The sequence below is a fragment of the Mobula birostris genome, chromosome 28, assembly GCF_030028105.1.
Source record: "Mobula birostris isolate sMobBir1 chromosome 28, sMobBir1.hap1, whole genome shotgun sequence".
NCBI lineage: Eukaryota > Metazoa > Chordata > Chondrichthyes > Myliobatiformes > Myliobatidae > Mobula > Mobula birostris.
Genome location: NC_092397.1, coordinates 36,741,292 through 36,762,375, shown reverse-complemented (window position 1 = coordinate 36,762,375; position 21,084 = coordinate 36,741,292). Strand labels below are relative to the sequence as shown.

Sequence of the window (21,084 nt, the reverse complement as noted above, 5' to 3'; positions counted from 1 at the left end):
CCCTATCCACCATAGCCCCACCTATCTCTCCATACTAAACCCCCAGCATTATCTCTCCCAGCCCCACATATACATCCACCAGCCCTACCCTCAAACCTAATCCTGAGGTCCAAGGGGGCACACACCCCCACTAACCCTGGGCACACCCCCACAAACCCGATGACCAGTGTAAGGAGAAGGAAGATGCAATAAAGGCAAGTGTTGGACTTGGTTGATGAAGGCATGGGCCAGATCAAAGTGGCAGCGTTGTGTGACACTGAATCTAGAGTGACGAGATGAAGAAGCACAAGAGGGATGATTCTCCCACTGCCGGCTTAATCTGTTTGTTAATTTGATTTTGTTCTGATAGTCTTCTGTCTGTTTGAATATTTTGGTATAATTCATACTTAATTTCAGTGTTTCTTGTCAGTGTTGTGTCTCTGATGCAATGTGTCTGTGATGCTGCTACAAATACTTTGATCCTTTCACCTGTGCATAAATAAACTCGATTTAAACTTTACACTGAAATGTCCAAATCTCTCCTTCACTCTCCTGCAGCCCTATGTCATGAACTAAATGTCCTAGTGTTTAATTTTACAATATTTCATCTGATTTTATTTTCATTCGGCTTTTGAAATTTGCCTTTCCCTTTTCAATTTCAGCCCGCAGCCCGGCCTGTCTCTGCCCTTCAGTACTTCCTCCCGCATTAAACGACAGCGGTAAACCCCGCCCATTGGCGCCGCTTCCCATCCCCCAGCATTCCGATTGGTGATTTATTTCTCCAAACAGCCAATAGAAATGCTCAGCATTCCCATCCTCATTAACATACCGCTTTGGGCGCTGCCTATTTAATCCGCGCTCCGGACAGCTTCTGCTTATTATTGTGTTTGAAACCGACAAGGAAATGCCGGATCCAGCGAAACCCGCTCCCAAGAAGGGCGCCAAGAAAGCTTTGTCCAAACCAGCGAGCAAGACTGGCAAGAAGCGCAAGAGGTCGAGAAAGGAGACTTACGCCATCTACATCTACAAAGTGATGAAGCAGGTTCACCCCGACACCGGCATCTCCTCCAAGGCCATGAGCATCATGAATTCATTCGTCAACGATATTTTTGAGCGCATCGCGGGCGAGGCTTCCCGCCTGGCCCATTACAACAAGCGGTCAACCATCAGCTCCCGGGAGATCCAGACCGCCGTGCGCCTGCTGCTGCCCGGGGAGCTGGCCAAGCACGCCGTGTCCGAAGGGACAAAGGCGGTGACCAAGTACACCAGCTCCAAGTGAAGACAAGTTCACTGACAAAACAAACCGGAAAATCAAAGGCTCTTTTAAGAGCCACTCAACAGTTTCATTAAAAGAGTTACACGATGTTGAGACATGGAATTGAGGTAAATTTGGAATTTTTTGTTGAAATGCTCATTCAGAATCTTATCCCCGTTAATCAGAACTTGCTGTCCGCTGCTTAGTATAATCCCAATTTCTCTGTTAATTCCTGCCAACTGCCCAGACACGGAATCGTTACACACCCCTTTCCCTGTCGCTTCCTCTCGGTCATCAGATTTCTCTGACATGGACGCTAATATTTCTGGTTTAATTACCGTGGGTTCATTGAGCTTTGTCCCATTTTCGATACTTCTCTTAACCCCATTCCGACGCGAGAGCTGAACATTGTCACGGGTCGTTCCGAGTATTTGTTAAAGCTCCACTTTCTGACGGGCAACCCGTTGCTAAACTGACTTGAGTTTACACAATGACCGACCGCGAACAGCAGCTGAGAACCGGTTTTATTCCAATCGTTTATCAATTGAAAGATATCGGTGAACTAATTTCTCAGACACCATCGCAATATTAACTACGCTTTGTTTAAGTGTGTCGGACTCCAGTGACGGGGGTAAAGAGCCGACAAACAAGCCTGTTGCGGTTTAATTTCAGCAACAAAGGCTTTTTTGGCGGTGTATTGCAAATTTCAGTTTATTTCGGCGGTTAGACGGTATTTTCCGCGCTTCTACAGTTGCTGTCTCTTGATTGGTGAATAAGGCAGCTCTGTGATTGGAATATTTGCTCTTTCCAATCAGATCAGGCACTGGTTCACCAATCAGAAACGCCCCACTACATTCCGCACCCCCCCCGCCCCGCCTGCATCAGAAGGGCGATTTCCAGAAGCCTGATTTCTAATGGTCAAAACTTCAAGTTTATTTCTGATTTATCAAATCTATGTGATGTTATATGTATTCAGGAAACCTGATTGCTATCGCATTTAAATTCTTCCTTCCAGTGTTATATTGTAATTAAGCGTGATAGATTAGTTGGTAGAGGAGGTGGTGTTGCAAGTATTTTTTAAAGAGAGGGAGAGGGCATAAAGTTGTGGATGTAAATGGAATGTATGAGGCATTTGAAGACACATTTGATTCCACAGGTAGGGGCAATAAAGTGGTATATTATTATAACATCGACTGTACCTCTTCCTAGAGGTGCTGCCTGGCCTGCTGCGTTCACCAGCAACTTTTATGCGTGTTGCTTGAAATTCCAGCATCTGCAGATTTCCTCGTGTTTGTGTATTATTATAACCATTGTGGAAAGCTTCCGATTGATTTGTTGGAGAGCATACGTAGCTCTAGCTCACTATGGGTTGTATGATGTGGGGATTTTAACACATAGTTAGTTCACTGTGGGGTTGTTCTCAGATTGGTGATATTTTGTTTATAGAAGAGTTTCAGATATTTCATATCCTGTTAGTCTTTATGGTGGGAGAGGTACGAGATTTAATGTTCATAATAGTTCTGAAAATGCTGTAAATTTAACTTTAGTTTTGAATATTGGAGTGAGTAGTGCGATGTCATGGGAGATGAGGCATTGGGGAGTGATCATTTTCCTATGTTTATAAGCTTGAGTTTGGATTTACATAGGGGGCATGAGGCCACTTTTAGGAGGTGGAGCTCTGGTAAAGCAAATTGGGAGAAGTTTGAATGTTTTATGTGCTGAGCGTCTGTCTGGGCTGAATGGTGAGGATGATGTGGATTTCTGCAAAGAAACGTTGTCACATTATTCATCAAATAGTGGTGGAAGAGATTCAATTTAAAAAGTGCATTAGTGGGAGAAAAGCTGTACCGTGGTGGACGGAGGAGTGTGCAGAGGCAGTTACTGAGAGAAACGTGGCATTTCCGAAAGTTAAGTATCACTCTCCGCGTGATCATATTAAGTGTAACAGGTCACAGGCCGTGCTGAGGAAAGTAATGAAGCTTGTGAAAAAGATTTACTGGAGGTCACATTGTGAAAGTATTGGAAGGACTATTAAACTTGAAGATGTTTGGGGAATGACTAAGAAAATGGGGGTGTGGGATTCATAGGGTTCTGAATATTGATTAAAGAAGGTAATACAATTGTTCCTGAAGGAGAGACGGTTGAGTCCTAGCTCGGTCATTTGCTGCAATTCATAATCAAAATAGGTGGAGAGACTAAACAATGTAGCGATAAGGTTCTACAAGAATACCTTAATGTGTTGGAAACCAGCTGTAGCAATGATAGTATTAGTGATGTAGAGTTTCTTTGTGTGAATTTAAGAAAGCTATTTATAGTACAGGTCAGACGGCTCCAGGAAAGGATGATACATGTTATTGCATGTTTAAACATATGGTCAACAACTCTCTTGAGATAATATGACATTTTTAAAATCATAATTGAAGTTCAGGCCATCTTCCCTCCTCATGGAAAATGGCAATTGTAGTGTCTATTCTAAAACCTGGGAAACCCCTGATGGATCCTCCTAGTTATAGACCAATATCACTGACGTCCCATTTGTGTAAACTTACGGAATGGATGGTGATAGTGTGGTTGAATTATATTTTGGAAAAGGGAGGTGATGTGCTGTTGTTAACAGACTGGATTAATTTGAGGGGCAAGTGCTGGTTCCACGCCACATGTTTCAAAAGCAGTCAATGATTTTATGCAGAAAACTCCGCAGCTACTTGAACACAGCAAGCTTCCACAAACAATATACTCAATGGAGACGTCAATCCATGGCCTCGTATACTGTCGCAATGAGGCCACACTCAGATAGGAGGAACAACACTTTGTATTCTGTCTGGGCAGCCTCCAATCTGATGGCATGAACATCGACTTCTTGATCTTCCAGTCATGCCTCCCCTCGCTCATCATTCCCCATCCCCCTTTCCCTCTCATTGCCTGCCCATCGCCTCCCTCTGGTGTTCCTCCCCCCTTTTCTTTCATCCACGGCCTTCTGTTCTCTCCTGTCAGACTCCCCCTTCTCCAGCCCTGTATCTCTTTCACCAAACAACTTCCCAGCTCTTTACTTCATCCCTCCCTCTCCCAGTTCCATCTGTCACTTTGTGTTTCTCTCTCCCCTCCCCCACCTTTAAAATTTACTCCTCATTGTTTTTTCTCCAGTCCTGCTGAAGAATCTCGGCCCAAAACGTCAGCTGTACTTTTATCCACAGATGCTGCCTGGTCTGCAGAGTTTCTCCAGCATGTTGTGTGTGTTCCTTGGATTTCCAGCATCTGCAGATTTTCTCCTGTTTATTACTCAATGTCAACAAGCATTTTATATGACAACTGTCACAGTCCCACTCATTTAGAAATGCAGATATGAAACTCAAGGTTCAGCAGATGCTGGGAATAAACTCTGAAGTGACACACACAAAGTACTGCGGGAACTCAGCAGGTCAGGCAGCAGCTAAACAGAGGAATAAACAGTCTAGATAGGATGAAGTGTCTTGGCCCATAATATCAACTATTTATTTGTCTGCACAGATGCTGCTGGGGGGCACTGAGTCCCTCCAGTATTTTGCAAACATAAACCTCTTTTTTTCAGTCAATCAGTTTCCAAATGTTGCTGAACTTTCATTTGCAGCCTCATCCTCCTGGTCTGATTCCCTCCTTCTACTCTACGTAAACTCAAGCCTCCATCACATCTGGAGCTCCAAAGCCCTCATTTGTGCTGACCCCTCTTCTTTCTGCTCCACCATTCTGCTGTCGTACTTTAGAGGAGAGTGTTGTATTGCAACAGCCCGGCAATGTGAGGCATAGACCTTCAAAATCAGTGAAAATGACACAAAGCAATGAACAGAGCGGGACAGGAAGATTTTAACAACACAAGACTTCAGCCTTGGTCCAGAGCTGTGAGGGATGAGGAATATTTGGGAGAAAACCACAGTAAATTAATCCTCTGCAGTTTACAGAAAGTCGTGGAGTGAATTCAAGGTAAACCTCTTCATCCCCAGACCGGTGACCAGTTACATCCTGAACATTATAGGGTGAGTTAGTGGTGAACGGCAGGGATGAGTTTGAAAGCTCTGGTGTGCAATAGGAACACAAGCAGGTACCAGCTGGACTGGGTGGCCTCTCGACTGTTCATTGTCAGTGTGACAGGGAGGAAGCACCTGAGACACAGGATTTGAAATGGAATTGATCTATTTGTCTATGACAGATCCACAATATTAAACACCAGTGTATTTTAAGATGGTGGGATGAACCCCCTCAATGCTCAGTGACCAGGGTTCAGTCCTGGGTCTGATGACCAGCCACAATATCTGTGGAATCTGACATTAACAGTCCCATATACAGCTTATTATAACTTCCTCCCTGATGTGAAGTTGCTGGTGTTTCAGCAGGTGGGATGACTTGAGTAAATTTCTTTGCTGACTCAGGGCAGAAGTGTGTCCTCTATGAATTGTAAACTCACTGGAGCCTCACACGGTGGGTGAACTGATGAATCTCCTCCCACACTCGGAACAGGTGTGAAGCTTTACTGAGAGACAGAGACAACAGAGCCAAGTCTGGCTGCTCACCAGTGTGAACTGGCTGGTGTTTTAATAGCTCATGTGACTGAATGAATCCCGTCTGCCATGGAGCAGGTGAATGGCCTCTCCCCGTGTGAACTTGCTGGTGTATCTGCAGGTGCAGTGGCCTGGTGAATCCCTTCCAAAATGAGAGGCGGTGAACGCCAACTCACTGGTATCAACTCTATGGCCATTTATCAGGTCAGTCCATGGACAAGTCCACGTATTGGGACTCTGGTGTGCTGTCTTCTCAACCATCTCCCCCTTCATATTCAGTGACTGGTAGCATTCAAATGCTGGGGAACCGACAGACACAGCAGAAGTGACACGCTGTTGCATTTGAGATTCTCAGACAGAAATTCTTTGCCTTTTCTGCCTGTAAAATGTTTGCAAAGATGATCAACAGGTGAAAGAGAATATATCTCAGCTGAGATTATTTTGGTTTTCATGTTGATGTCTGATGTCACACTGTTACAGTGAGGCTGAACACTGTGCGGAGGAACAACACTTCTAACTGGGCATAGTTCAGGCATAAGGACACAACATCAAATTCTCTGTTTTCCTCTCTGCCCATCAAGCTGTGACTTGGCTCAGTGTGTCTCTCTCCATTACTATAGCTTCACATTCTGGGTATCTCCCACAGACCTACTAAGCACACAATACAAACAGAGCTGCTTTGTGAGAGTTTCTGCTGATCGTGACCCTGCTGGCATTTGACTGTAGTAAACTCAGAGTCAGCAATGCCATTAACCCTCAAGAGAATGTGATCAGGTTTTCTTGGTGCAGATTGACACTGCGGTATTCTTGCAGTGTGAAGACTTTTACAAATAAAATGGCATGAGGCATTTTCTGTTTCAGGAAAACCATAACAACTCATTTATTGTCCTCCAAATACAGAAACATAAAGCACAGTTTAAAAAAAAACTTCACATACTTACATCATAACAGCAGTCCAGCTTCTAAAAGAGAAACACAACAGAATGTCAGTGGTCATTAATTACACACATTTCCAGCCATGACATTACCCTACGGCGACCCCACCCCCCACTGAATCCTCTTACTGCTCCCCCTCTGTGATCTTTAGAGCAGTTTACTTCCTTTCAGTGACACTTGCAAGATAATACAGAGAAACACATCAAGTTCTCTCGTGTATTAGTGCTCCTAAGGGTGCTGCCATTTACTGTGGAGTTTCTTACGACATTTTACCTGTAAAACTCCTCACACTTGTCCAAATTAAAATCCATTTCCCCCATTTCTCCATCCATGATTCCAATTGATCTATATCCACTTCTGTCCATTTGACAACCTTCCTCGCCACCCACAACTATACCAACATTCGTGTCATCAGCGATCTGATCCGCCCATGTGTGTTTTAATCTGATCAAACAAAGGTCCCATCACTGATCACTGTGGACACACTGGTTACATATCTACAGTCAAAATCATTCTCAATCCTATCAGTTCAAATTTTGCGACACGATACACACCATTCAAACCCTCCCACACCGAGACTCGAGGAAAGTTACACATTTATCACAAGACCAGAGTTGGGTTGAATGGTCTGGGCTTGTTACTCTGGATGCTCTGCTCCAAAGTCCATTCAGATTAGTACAAGGTAACCAGATACATCATCACTGAGACACTGATGTACAGCATTGTGTCACAAACAGGAGAAAATCTACAGTTGCTGGAAATCCAAGCCACACACACAAATGCTGAACAAACTCAGCGGGTCAGGCAGCATCTATAGAAAAAAAACACAGCCACTGTTTTGGGACAAAACCCTTCGGCAGGACTTAGGAGAAAATCTGAGGAGTAGATTTAAAAGGTGGGGAAGGGGAGAGAGAAAATAAGGTGAGTGTGAAACCTGTAGGGGGCTGGGAAGTTGATTAGTGAAAGAGACAGGAGGCCATGGAAGAAAGAAAAGGGGAGAGGAGCACCAGAGGGAGATGGTGGGTGGGCAAGATGATGGGAAATGGTGAAGGGGGGGGTGTGGGAGGCATTACCAGAAATGCGATAGTTCGATGTTCATGCCGTCAGGTTGGAAGCCACCCATAAGGTGTTGTTCCTCCAACAAATGTGTGGCCACATCGCATTGTGTGATATTGTTTAAAAAGCCAAAAAGAATTCAAGTGTGAGGATGAATCTGAAAGAAGTTTCTACATTTACATTGCATGAGAGACTGGGAGACACAGTGCCAAGTACCAACTCCCACACTGTACCGGAAACTGACAGGTACAGAATGAACCCCACACTCTCACACTGTACCAGAGACTGACGGGTACAGAATGAACCCCACACTCTCACACTGTACCAGAGACTGACAGGTACAGAATGAACTCCACACTCTCACACTGTACCAGAGGCTGACGGGTACAGAATGAACCCCACACTCTCACACTGTACCAGAGACTGACGGGTACAGAATGAACCCTGTACATAATGTACAGACATTACGTACTTTAACAAACCCGAACAACGCTCCTCCCCAACTCAAGACAGCACCACTTTGATCAATTTATACTGCAGTGGACTGTCTTGAGACTCGTTCAAATTCTCTGCAACACACATCAAAGTTGCTGGTGAACGCAGCAGGCCAGGCAGCATCTCTAGGAAAGAGGTACAGTCGACATTTTGGGCCGAGAACCTTCGGCAGGACTAACTGCTAATTCTCTTCTCTTTTTACAATTCTGTACAGCAGTTTAGTTCTTGTGAGCACTGTATCGTGGATACTATGTGTTTATGATGCTGCTGCAGTAAATTTATCTTTCACCTGGTCCATTTGACCTTCGGTCTCCTGCTGTCCTGTTTCATTACATAAACGTTTCATATTATAGAAACATAGAAAATAGGTGCAGGAGAAGGCCATTCGGCCCTTTGAGCCTGCACCGCCATTTATTATGATCATGGCTGATCATCCAACTCAGAACACCGCCCCGGCCTTCCCTCCATACCCCCTGACCCCCGTAGCCACAAGGGCCATATCTAACTCCCTCTTAAATATAGCCAATGAACTGGCCTCAACAGTTTCCTATGGCAGAGAATTCCACAGATTCACCACTCTCTGTGTGAAGAAGTTTTTCCTAATCTCGGTCCTAAAAGGCTTCCCCTCTATCCTCAAACTGTGACCCCTTGTTCTGGACTTCCCCAACATCGGGAACAATCTTCCTGCATCTAGCCTGTCCAATCCCTTTAGGATCTTATACGTTTCAATCAGATCCCCCCTCAATCTTCTAAATTCCAACGAGTACAAGCCCAGTTCATCCATTCTTTCTTCATATGAAAGTCCTGCCATCCCAGGAATCAATCTGGTGAACCTTCTCTGTACTCCCTCTATGGTAAGGATGTCTTTCCTCAGATTAGGGGACCAAAACTGCACACAATACTCCAGGTGTGGTCTCACCAAGGCCTTGTACAACTGCAGTAGTACCTCCCTGCTCCTGTACTCAAATCCTCTCGCTATAAATGCCAGCATACCATTCGCCTTTTTCACCGTCTGCTGTACCTGCATGCCCACTTTCAATGACTGGTGTATAATGACACCCAGGTCACGTTGCACCTCCCCTTTTCCTAATCGGCCACCATTCAGATAATAATCTGTTTTCCTATTTTTGCCACCAAAGTGGATAACTTCACATTTATCCACATTAAATTGCATCTGCCATGAATTTGCCCACTCACCCAACCTATCCAAGTCACCCTGCATCCTCTTAGCGTCCTCCTCACAGCTAACACTGCCACCTAGCTTCGTGTCATCCGCAAACTTGGAGATGCTGCATTTAATTCCCTCATCCAAGTCATTAATATATATTGTAAACAACTGGGGTCCCAGCACTGAGCCTTGCGGTACCCCACTAGTCACCGCCTGCCATTCTGAAAAGGTCCCGTTTAATCCCACTCTTTGCTTCCTGTCTGCTAACCAACTCTCCACTCACACCAATACCTTACCCCCAATACCGTGTGCTTTAAGTTTGCACACTAATCTCCTGTGTGGGACCTTGTCAAAAGCCTTCTGAAAATCCAAATATACCACATCCACTGGTTCTCCCCTATCCACTCTACCAGTTACATCCTCAAAAAATTCTATGAGATTCGTCAGACATGATTTTCTTTTCACAAATCCATGCTGACTTTGTCCGATCATTTCACCGCTTTCCAAATGTGCTGTTATCACATCCTTGATAACTGACTCCAGCAGTTTCCCCACCACCGACGTTAGGCTATTAACTGTGTGTTTTCCTCATTCCATCTGCTTTTCTAGCAGATACGACGGGCCGAATGACCGAATACTGCCGCTGTAGTTGGTCCATTTTGTATTTTAGATTTCCTTCCTGCGGAATTAACCGGCAGCAGCAACTCACCACATCGGCGACAGTTCCAGTCCACGGCGTTACCCAAAACGAACACTGGGTAGCGCAGAACGAGTTCTGATTGGTTGAACGAATTCCTTTAGCTATCCAATCAAATTTTCTTACTGCATGAACGTTACTTCAAATAGCCATTGAGAAACATAGGCATCCCATCCCTCATTAGCATACACCTCTGGGCGCTGCCTATTTAATTCGTGCTCCGAGCCCGTTTTGCTTATTTGTGGTTCTGAAGCGGTCAGCTGAAATGCCTGAGACAGCGAAACCCGCTCCGAAGAAGGGCGCCAAGAAAACTCTGCCCAAACCAGCGGGTAAGGCAGGGAAGAAGCGCAAGAGGCTGAGGAAGGAGAGTTACTCCATCTACATCTACAAAGTGATGAAGCAGGTTCACCCCGATACTGGCATCTCCTCCAAGGCCATGAGCATCATGAATTCATTCGTCAACGACATCTTCGAGCGCATCGGGGGCGAGGCTTCCCGCCTGGCCCATTACAACAAGCGGTCAACCATCACCTCACGGGAGATCCAGACCGCCGTGCGCCTGCTGCTGCCCGGGGAGCTGGCCAAGCACGCCGTTTCCGAAGGAACAAAGGCGGTGACCAAGTACACCAGCTCCAAGTAAAGCTCCCCAGTGAGATGATCGGAAACACAACGGCTCTTTTAAGAGCCACTCACGATTTCACTGAGAGAGTTGTACTAGCATTTAGGCAATACATGGCGCACGTTTTATGTGTGGTGACTTTTACAGGAGCTAAAGAGCGGTTGGAATATCCGCTTCATCTTCCCTCAATAATCCTGGTGTTTAACATTCCTCCCACTCCCGTTGCTGTTTTAGCTGTGGGTTCAGGAGTTTATTAGTTGGAGTTGGGTAAATTCTCTGAATCTCATTTTAATTCGAGGCCGGAACGACTTCACGGTTCTTTCATACAACAGTTTTTAAAAAAAAAAATTGCAGACTAGCCGCTGGTCACAGTTTGTCCATAACCTGCTAACGTTTACACAATGACTGGCACCGGGCAGAAGCTGAGTGTCAGATTTACTCGGTTCCTTTACGAGTTGAAAGAAATTTGAGTGCCCAGACACTCCATTATGAACTACACTTACATTAAATGTGCCCGGTTTCAGTAACAGGGGGAAATACGAAGACCCAGTCCTCAAACAGATCAGCAATGATTTAATTTCAGATTAAATTTGAACAATGAGTTTTTTTGGCGGGCTTTTTCCAATTTTCAGAGTACTTTGGGGAGGAGATGGTTACACTGCGCGCTTCTACCTTTACGGGCTCTTGATTGGTGATTAAGGCAGTTCGTCGATTGGGCCATTTCTTTTCACCAATGAAAACAAGCAGCATTAAACCAATCACAAGCATTAGTTTGCATTCTCAAAGAAGGTATAAAAATGCGAGTTGGGGCGGGGTGAACATTCCCTCACTGTCGTTGGAGCAGTTACTGTGACTTTGAAAATGTCTGGACGTGGAAAAAGCGGCGCCGGCAAAGTTCGGTCCAAGGCCAAATCTCGCTCATCTCGGGCTGGACTGCAGTTCCCGGTCGGCCGAGTTCATCGACTCCTAAGAAAGGGCAACTATGCTGAGCGGGTGGGTGCCGGAGCCCCTGTTTATCTGGCTGCTGTGCTCGAGTATCTGACAGCTGAAATCCTCGAATTGGCCGGCAATGCAGCCCGGGACAATAAGAAGACCCGCATCATCCCCCGACACCTGCAGCTGGCCGTCCGCAACGACGAGGAGCTGAACAAGCTGCTAGGAGGGGTGACTATCGCTCAGGGCGGTGTGTTACCCAATATCCAGGCTGTGCTGTTGCCCAAGAAAACCGGCGGTGCCAGTAAGTGAGGCGACGTAAACTGAACCTATTTACCCAAAGGCTCTTTTCAGAGCCACTCACAGTGTCTGTGGAAGGGCTGAATAGCGGGTGATTACCGTTCGGAGTAACTCGGCTGTGTATCTGACACGGCCCCGATCGGAGGCATCCCTGGTAACGTTTTCTCTCCTTCCGTCGTGTTTCTTCCGCGAATTAAATCGGTATAAGTCTGCAGAGTACGCGGTCCGCTTCGCCCTGACTCATTTCCCGTCTCTGCTGGCTGAATGGAGCTCTCTCCCCTTGCGGGGCGGGGAAATTAACTTTCAGAGTCAGCCCCCGGAGGGTGAATTTAATCTCCGATCATTGAACGATTCCGGTCTTCATGACCTGAAACCGCGTTGTCTGGGTTTGACATTGCGGGTTGACCCTGGACCGTTCCGCTGATCGCTTCATGAGCAATTCCCACCGCCTCACAGAACAATATTGATTTGCAGCTTTACATTTATCTACAAAAGTACATTTACCATATGGAACTGACAGTATTTACTGAAAATCTCGTCCGCCTGGGTCTCTGAAATATAAATGAACATTTGCAAAGTCGGGGTCAGTTTGGTCAGATCTCCCGAGACACGGCTCCCTCTGTGAGGCGGTGGGTCGCTCTGATACAGACTTTTGTTTGTGCCAGGAAGAAAAGGGAGGGGGTGGGTGGATCGACAAGGAGGTTCAGTTCTGTCCTGTCTCTAGTAGGAACTTCTAAATACTGATTGATAAAACTGGACGCACAGAATAAATTCTGCGCCACCAACCCTTTTGCAGTGCGGCGGTCCCAGTATACATGATGCGGCAATCCCCAGGGATGTCTTCTCTAAGTACCACTGAGATGTTCTCTCTGGTCAAACACATCTCTCCCCTCCACTCCATCGTACCTGTAGCATTTGTATTGTGAAACTGATCTGCCGGTCCTGCCCCTCCGACAATCATTTTTCTGTTGGGGATATAATATCCCAGTCTCCTGCACGGATCCATGCCCAGGGGCCATCTGCTGTTCAGAACAAAGGACAGTACAGGAGTGGCCCTTTGGCCCTTCTCTACATATTCTTGTGACTGTCTAAATTTCCTTAAATACTCCTGTGCTCTCTGCCTCTGCCACCACCCCTGACAGTGCATTCCATGTCTCCATCAATCTGTTGTCTTCACTTTCTTCCTCTGACCTTAAATACATGCCTTCTGTGAAAAATATTACTGGCTGTCTACACCAACTATGACCACAAAATTCCACAGGTTTCTATCAAATCTCTCCTGAGCCGACGCCACTCCAGAAGAAAAAAGTTTCAGCATGTCGAGCCTCTCCTCAGCGCACACCTCCTCCAGACATCCTGCTCCAAACCCTCCACATGCCTCCTATAATGAGGTGATCAGAACTGAACACGATACTCTCAGTGTGGCCTCACCAGCATTTTATAAACCTGTAACATCATGTCCTGGGGCTTGAACTCAATGCCTTGCCTGATGAAGGTAAACATGCCATACACCGACTTCACCTCCCTGTCAACCTGTGCTCCCAGTTTTAGGGAACTGATGTCTCTGAACCTCAACATCCTTCTCTTTGTCAATACTGTTAATGTTCCTGCCATTAACTGTGTACACACCCTTGATGTTGGATCTCCCAAAGTGCAGCCCTAGGTATCCTTTTCACCACAACGAATGTATGGAATGCAATGGGATTATCTTCAATCCTACTTGCCAGAGATTTTTCATCAGTGTTTCCAGCTCTCCAAACATTCTTGAGTTCCCCTGTTTTTTAAATATAGTCCTCAAACACCCTGTTTGATTACAGATTCCTAAGCCTTACTTATGCTTCTTCCTCCTCCTTGATTAAATTAACTTCCTGTCACATCATCCAAGGTTCCTGAACCTTGCCATCCTTGACCCTCCCTCTTACTGGAAAAAACTGGCCCTGAAACACTGCACTGGTCTTTCAACAAACTCCAGGTCAGATGTGGATTTGCCTCAAAATCCATCGTTACATATTGCTGTGCCTGGCATCTAACTCAGCTTCAATCTCTCCATTCAGTGACTGGTGTTCTGTTTCACATCCCCCTGTCAATCTCGTTTCAACCCTCATAGGGAGCAGCAATGAACCTCATGATCCTGACCGCCCTCCAGTAAAACTGCAAACCATCCCTCTTGTAAATGTCACCACAACACCAGAAGAGGTTCCAATGTTCTGTAATCCTGAAACCCTGTCCCTGTATCAGCTCCTTAGCCACACATTCATCAGCTCTCACTTTCTGTTTGTATCCCTACCACCACAGGGCACTAGGAGTAAACTGGAGGTTACAACATTTCAGGTTCTGCTCCATAACTTCTTCCCTAACTCTCTGTGGGACATCATCCCTTTTCTACCTGTCCATTGGTACCGATGTGAATCACCATCTCTGGCTGAATGAACACCATCCCCCTGTTCTGTATCTGCTCCGAGATGTCCCTGACTCTCAGAGTATTTACAACTTTTGAAACCAACAAAAAGCAACAAAAAAAGTCATAAAGAGAGGAAAAAGTTAGAATACGAAGGTAAGCTAGCCACTGGTATTAAAGAGTATACCAAAAGTTTCTTCAGATATACAAAGTGTAAAAGAGAGGCAAAAGTAGATATTAGTTCATTGGAAGATGTTACTGGAGAGGTAGTAATGGGGTACAGGAAAATGGCAGACAATCTGAATAAGTATTGTGCATCAGTCTTCACTGGGGACGATATTAGCAGTCTGCTGGAAATTCAAGAGAATCAGCGGGAAGAAATGAGTGATTTTGCCTTTACTAGGGAGATGGTCCTTGGGAATCTGAAAGGTCTGAAGGTAGAGAATTCACTTGGACCAGATTATCTACACCAGTGCTATGAAAGATGTGGCTGAAGAGATTGTGGCAGTTTTAGTAATAATCTTTCCATAATCTCTGGATTCTGGTGTGGTTCCAGAGAACAGGAAAATTGCAAAGGTCATCCACTCTTAAAGAAGAGGGAGAAGCAGAAGAAAGCAAATCATAGGCCAGCTAGTCCGATCTCAGTGGTTGGGAAGATGATGGAGTCAATTGTCAAGGATGTATTTTTGGGTACTTGGCAACACATGAAAAAATAGGCCAAAGTCAGCATGGTTTCCTTTAATCAGTCCTTACCAAAGACTTGTGTATCTGCAACACTTCTTCCCAACTCTTGTACTCAGTGACATGAATGATGAAGGCCGGCAGATCAAACCCCATCTTCACCACCGTACCTAGCTGAGACGTCACTTTCAGTGAATTACACATTCACATGGACATTATTTATATAAATTACAAACAACAAAGGTCCTGTCACCCAGTGGCACACCACTAGACAGACAGCTCCAGTCTGAGGGACAACCCTCAACCATCAGCCTCTGCCTCCTGTCACCGAGGCAATTATGGAATCGATCAACTATCTCCCCAGATTCCAGTTTCTAGATCTAACCTTCCAGACTATAGTCAAAGGCCTGGCTAATGTCCATATAGACAACATCCACAACCCTAACCTCATCTACACCCTTGTGAAACCCCTCAAAGGGCTGCAAGAAATTACCAGACATAATTTTCCTTGCACAAAACTGTGCTGACTGTCTTGAATCAAACCAAATTTTGGTGGATCCTGTTCTTCAGAAACTCCTCCAACAAATTACAGACTGATGGGCCTGTAGTTTCCACTACCCTTTTTGAACAATGGCAGCGCATAAACCATCAGTCCTGAAGTCACAGGAGCAGGATTAGGCCTTTTGGCCCATTCAGTCTGTTCTGCCATTCCATCATATATCCCTCTCAACCCCATTCTCCTGCCTTCTACCCATAAACTTTGATACCCTTAATAATAATTAAAAATCTACTAACCTCTGCTTTAAAAAAAAAACACTGACTGCCTTTATGGCTGCCTGTGGAAATGAAATCCATTGATTCATCACCTTCTGACTAAAGAAATTACTCATCTCTATTCTAGAGGGGCATCTTTTATTGAGGGTGTGGTTTGGTTCTAGATTCCTCCATTATTGGAAACATCCTCTCACATCAACGCTATCTAGGCCGTTCAATATTCAATGTGTTTCTATAAGATTCTCCCTCATTCTTCTGGACTCCAGTGACTGCAGGCCCAGATCATCAAATGATTATTACATCCTAACTCTTTCAGTCCTGGGATCATTCTCGTGAATTTCCACTACAGCCTCTGCAATGCCAGCACATCCTTTCTTAGAAAAGTTACCCAAGCCTGCTCATGATACTCCAAACGAGGTCTGACCAAAGCCTCAGCATTAGATCCTTGTTTTACTTTCTAGTTCTCTTGAAATGCATGCAAGTATTACATTTGCCTTCCTCACTACCAACTCAATGTGTGCATTAACCTTTAGGGAATCATGCACTAAGACCCTGCACACAACTGATTTCTGTTCTCTCCCTGTTTAGAAAGAGCCTAGGGTGTTATTCCTCCTACCAGAGTACATGACCACACACTTCATTACACTGTATTTCATCTGGCACTTCCTTGTCCATTCTCCAAATCTGTCCAAGTGCTACTGCAGACTCCCTGCTTCCTCAACACAGCCTGCCTCTTCATATCATCCACAGTCTTGGCCTCAAAACTATCAATTCCACATTAGTCACCCTGTCCAATCATGTGCAACCTCAACTGGTGCCTGAGATGAAGCAAAATAATCTCTCCCCTGGCCTCCACAGTGTATTCTCCAGCTTCCCACAAAGTACGAGAATGTACCTGATAAAGCCCTGGAGATTTAACAACCTTAAAGAATTTTTGCAATGGTGAAATAACTGTCAGAAATATTCATGGAAAGCCTCTCCTATTTCATTTGCCTCCACACACAGATGGCCATGTTCACCTCCAAGGGTGATTCTGTGTCTAACTTAACTTTTCCTATGAATATACCAAGAGAATCTCTTGGATTTTGCTCACTTTGCCTTCTGAATCATGATATCCTCCTTTTACCCTCCTAACTTTTATTAGAGATCCTATCCCTAATAATATTCTCGAATAATTTCCCGAACATTGATCCAAGACTCACCAATCTGTAATTTGTCTCCATTGCCTGAGGAACAACATGCCCTGGAATATCAACATTCCCTTCTCTGATCTCACTATCCTCCATGACCACATTGATGAATACTGATGAGAAGTACAGGTTTAGTCCTTCGCACACTTCAGACATAAATTCTCTCCTCTGTGCTTGTGTTGTCGTACCCTCTCCGCAGTGCCCCTTCTCACCAAAGTTATTTCTTCTTCCCGTTTCACACTTCTGATTCTCTCTCTAACTTCTCTCTTACTTGTTTCATGTTGCCAGAGGCTTTCTCCAATTTCTACTTCTGAAATATTCCTTATCCTTCATTTTCTTTCAGTCTGAATTCATAACATCTCTCACTATGCCCCTCTGCCAGACTTTACCATCCTTGTGTTTCCTCCTCATAGAAACAGTTCTGTCTGAATTCTGACCCGATTGCTTTTAAACATCATTTACATGTTCAATGTAGACAGTTGCAATTAACTGTACCCCAAATGACCATATTACCACCGGGTCCAGTCTTGTCCCTATTTACTGTTCCGAAAATGAAACTTCTATCAATGGCCAGGCTCATTTCCCAATACAATGTTTTCTATGACATTTGTAGCGAGAGGATTCGAGTACAGGAGCAGGGAGGTACTACTGCAGTTGTACAAGGCCTTGGTGAGACCACACCTGGAGTATTGTGTGCAGTTTTGGTCCCCTAATCTGAGGAAAGACATCCTTGCTATAGAGGGAGTACAAAGAAGGTTCACCAGATTGATTCCTGGGATGGCAGGACTTTCATATGAAGAAAGACTGGATGAACTGGGCTTGTACTCGTTGGAATTTAGAAGATTGAGGGGGGATCTGATTGAAACGTATAAGATCCTAAAGGGATTGGACAGGCTAGATGCAGGAAGATTGTTCCCGATGTTGGGGAAGTCCAGAACGAGGGGCCACAGTTTGAGGATAGAGGGGAAGCCTTTTAGGACCGAGATTAGGAAAAACTTCTTCACACAGAGAGTGGTGAATCTGTGGAATTCTCTGCCACAGGAAACAGTTGAGGCCAGTTCATTGGCTATATTTAAGAGGGAGTTAGATATGGCCCTTGTGGCTATGGGGGTCAGGGGGTATGGAGGGAAGGCTGGGGCGGGGTTCTGAGTTGGATGATCAGCCATGATCATAATAAATGGCGGTGCAGGCTCGAAGGGCCGAATGGCCTGCTCCTGCACCTATTTTCTATGTTTCTATGTTTCTATGGCTCCCTTCCCGGGTTAGACTATCCACTTAAATGTTAAGTAACATCCCAGTATTCTTCTAACATATTCGGTGATATCTAAGCCCCTGACTCTAAGGGAGTCCCAGTCAACATTGGGGAAATTAGTCACCCACTGCAACTACCCTGTTGCTTTTACATCTTTCATTACCTGCTACATTTCTGTTCCTTTATCTCCTGCTGGCATTTGGGAGGCCTGTGGTATAACCCCATCAGTGAATGCACCTCTCTTATCCTGAGCTCCATCCACATTGTCCCACTGGATGAACCCTCCAGTGTGTCCTCTCTTAGTCCCTCACCCACAATTCCATATAAAGTCTGATCTGCCATCAGCCTTCCTTGTATGTCAATCCCACTTCCCTGATTTTACAAAACATTTATCTTCCTTCTCTTTGAATCTTTTCAGTTATCCAGCCTCCCCATTCATCTCAGTTGGGGAATTCCAGTGTTTGTTATACAGTGTTTTTTTAATCATTTGTGGCCTTGTAGAACAGTGCAGGCATGTACTCTGGTTTCCTGTAGTCCACAGTTTTGAGTGCCACAGTCCCACACAGTCATCAGATTATGTAAAAGGAGAGGGAGTTTGATGAAGTGAACCTGGGCAGTTGGCACATTTTGCATGTCACAGCTCCCGAGGAAATGTTTGATTGCCCATAATTCGGAACGTGGCAAGATCCAATAAAAAGAAGTTAGACTTAACCAGAGCGGTCATTGTATGAGTGGGCCAGAATTGGAGTGGGGAGTTCAGGTTTCGTCCCTTCTGAGAGATGTAGGCCACAGGTAGATATATTTTGATTTAATCTTTATTTCTTTTGTATTACACATTTAGAGCAGAGGGGATGCCAGACAAGATACTTGTCTTGATGGAAGGAGACAGAGGGTGGTCATGGCAGCTTGTTATTCAGGTTGGAGGCCTCTGACCAGTGACAGTCACAGGGATCGGTGCTGGTACTGTCAATTGTCATCTACATTAACAATTTTCTGACATTGTAGTGACAGTGAGTTTGCAGATGACAGCAATGTTGGTGGTAGTGTGGACTGTGAAGATTGTGTGAGAGTACAATAGGATGGAGATTAACTGGGGAAGTCGGCCAAAAAATGGCAGAAGGATATTGATGTGGACAAGTTTCAGGTGTTGCATTATGAGAAGTTCAACCAGGGAAGGATCTGCACAGTAAATTCTTGTCCCTTGGAGAGTATTACAGAAGAGGGCCATGAAATACAGAAACATCATTCACTGAAAGAGACAACACAGATAGTCAGGATGGTGAAGGTGGTGTTTGGCCTATTTGTCTTCATTGATCAGGGAACTGAGTAGAGAATTTGGGATGCCGTATGACAGCTGTAAAAGTCAAAGTGAGACCAGACTGTATTTTGCACAGTTCTGGTCATCCAGTTGCAGGAAAGATGTCATGAAGCTGGCAAGTGTGGAGGGAAGTTTGATGAGAATGTTACTGACACTGGAGGACTTTAATTATCAGCAGAAGCTGGACAGACTGGGACTCTCTTTCTCTCTCCTGAGAGAGTAAGGAGCTGTCTGGTGACCGTCCAGAGGTTTACAAAATCAGTAGGTGAGCACTCTTTTTGTAGGGTAGGGAAGCCTAAATTTACAGGGTAATGGTTTAAGATGAAGGGGAAACATTTAAAAGCTACCTTATGGGTGGGGGATGTTGCATCTTTGAATAAGGAGACCAACACTTCACTGATAAGAGGGGTTTTGATGAGGTCTTGTAAGTATAGGTTTTAAATAAAATGATGAATGATGATTTTGATGGGATTAATCTGCCGGCCTCCCAATCGGCTCAGATATTGTGCAGCAGACATATTAGTAAATCACACAGAGGGGTAATGGGAACAAGTTTACAGCAGTTGGGCATTTCAACTTTCCCAGATTACCTTGTATGAAAAGTTTCAGTCTCCAGGAGAAATTTGCAGAAACAGTATTTAAAAGGGAGGATGAGGCAACCATCACTAACAACAGAAGACAAAGGCAGCATAAAAGAACATGAGAGGGCAAAGAATATCACCAAAATTAATGGGAAGCTAAAGGAATGGGAAACTTAAAAAAAACAGAACAACTATAATAACAATATGCAGAAGTCAGATGAATTATGAAAGTAACTGGCCAATAATAGAAACAAGATACAAAAAAGATTTATTTTCAGATATATGAAGAGTAAAAGAGGCAAGAATGGACAAGGTTTTAGGTTTCCTATTCTCATCTTCAGACTCACACCCCTCCCTGATCCTCTTTTTACACGATTTAGTTTATTCTGTATTTCTTATTTTAATTGTTTTTTTTAAGAAATTGCTCTGTACTGCTGTAGCAAAACAACAAAGTTAATGACATATGTCCGTGATAATGAACATGATTTTGAATTTGATACTAATCACCTTCACTGATCAATGCCAGTGCACAAAAGTTTTATTAATGAGTTGGAGTAACTTCCCTCAACTTTACTTAGAAGGATGTCGCGGATTACAGGGTGCTCATGATCACTTAGGGAAGAGGGTCAAGTGTGGCAAATGCATTTCAATACAGATAAGTGTGAGGCGGTGCATATTGGAAAGTCAAACCAGTGTAGAACTTACACTATGAAAGATCGGTCATTGGGGACTGGAATGGGCCGGAGAGATTTAGGGGTAAAGTGAACACAATTCATTGAAAGTTGTGTCACTTGCAGACAGGGTGGTGAAGAACGGGGTTTAACATGCTGGTCTTCATTAGTCAGGGGATAGAGTATATCAGTTGTGACATTATGTCACAGTTGTGTAAATGACTGGAGGACACACTTGCCGATTTGTAT

The 21,084-nt window shown here is 44.7% G+C and overlaps 3 protein-coding genes across 3 annotated transcripts; all 3 read left to right on the top strand.

Moving 5' to 3' along the window:
• The first annotated feature begins 878 nt into the window (after positions 1-878).
• On the top strand, positions 879-1,258 carry LOC140188950 (histone H2B-like). Its single transcript, XM_072245606.1, has one exon. The coding sequence runs from the start codon at positions 884-886 to the stop codon at positions 1,256-1,258; it is 375 nt and encodes a 124-aa protein (XP_072101707.1). The 5' UTR covers positions 879-883.
• Positions 1,259-1,341: 83 nt separating this feature from the next.
• Positions 1,342-10,769, top strand: LOC140189220 (histone H2B 1/2-like). Its single transcript, XM_072245909.1, has 2 exons — positions 1,342-1,362; positions 10,303-10,769. The coding sequence occupies exons 1-2, from the start codon at positions 1,342-1,344 to the stop codon at positions 10,756-10,758; spliced, it is 477 nt and encodes a 158-aa protein (XP_072102010.1). The 3' UTR covers positions 10,759-10,769.
• An 808-nt stretch (positions 10,770-11,577) lies between these two features.
• LOC140189219 (histone H2AX-like) lies at positions 11,578-11,982 on the top strand. The gene has a single exon (XM_072245908.1). It carries the CDS (start codon positions 11,599-11,601, stop codon positions 11,980-11,982), a length of 384 nt encoding a protein of 127 aa, XP_072102009.1. The 5' UTR covers positions 11,578-11,598.
• Positions 11,983-21,084: the final 9,102 nt, after the last annotated feature.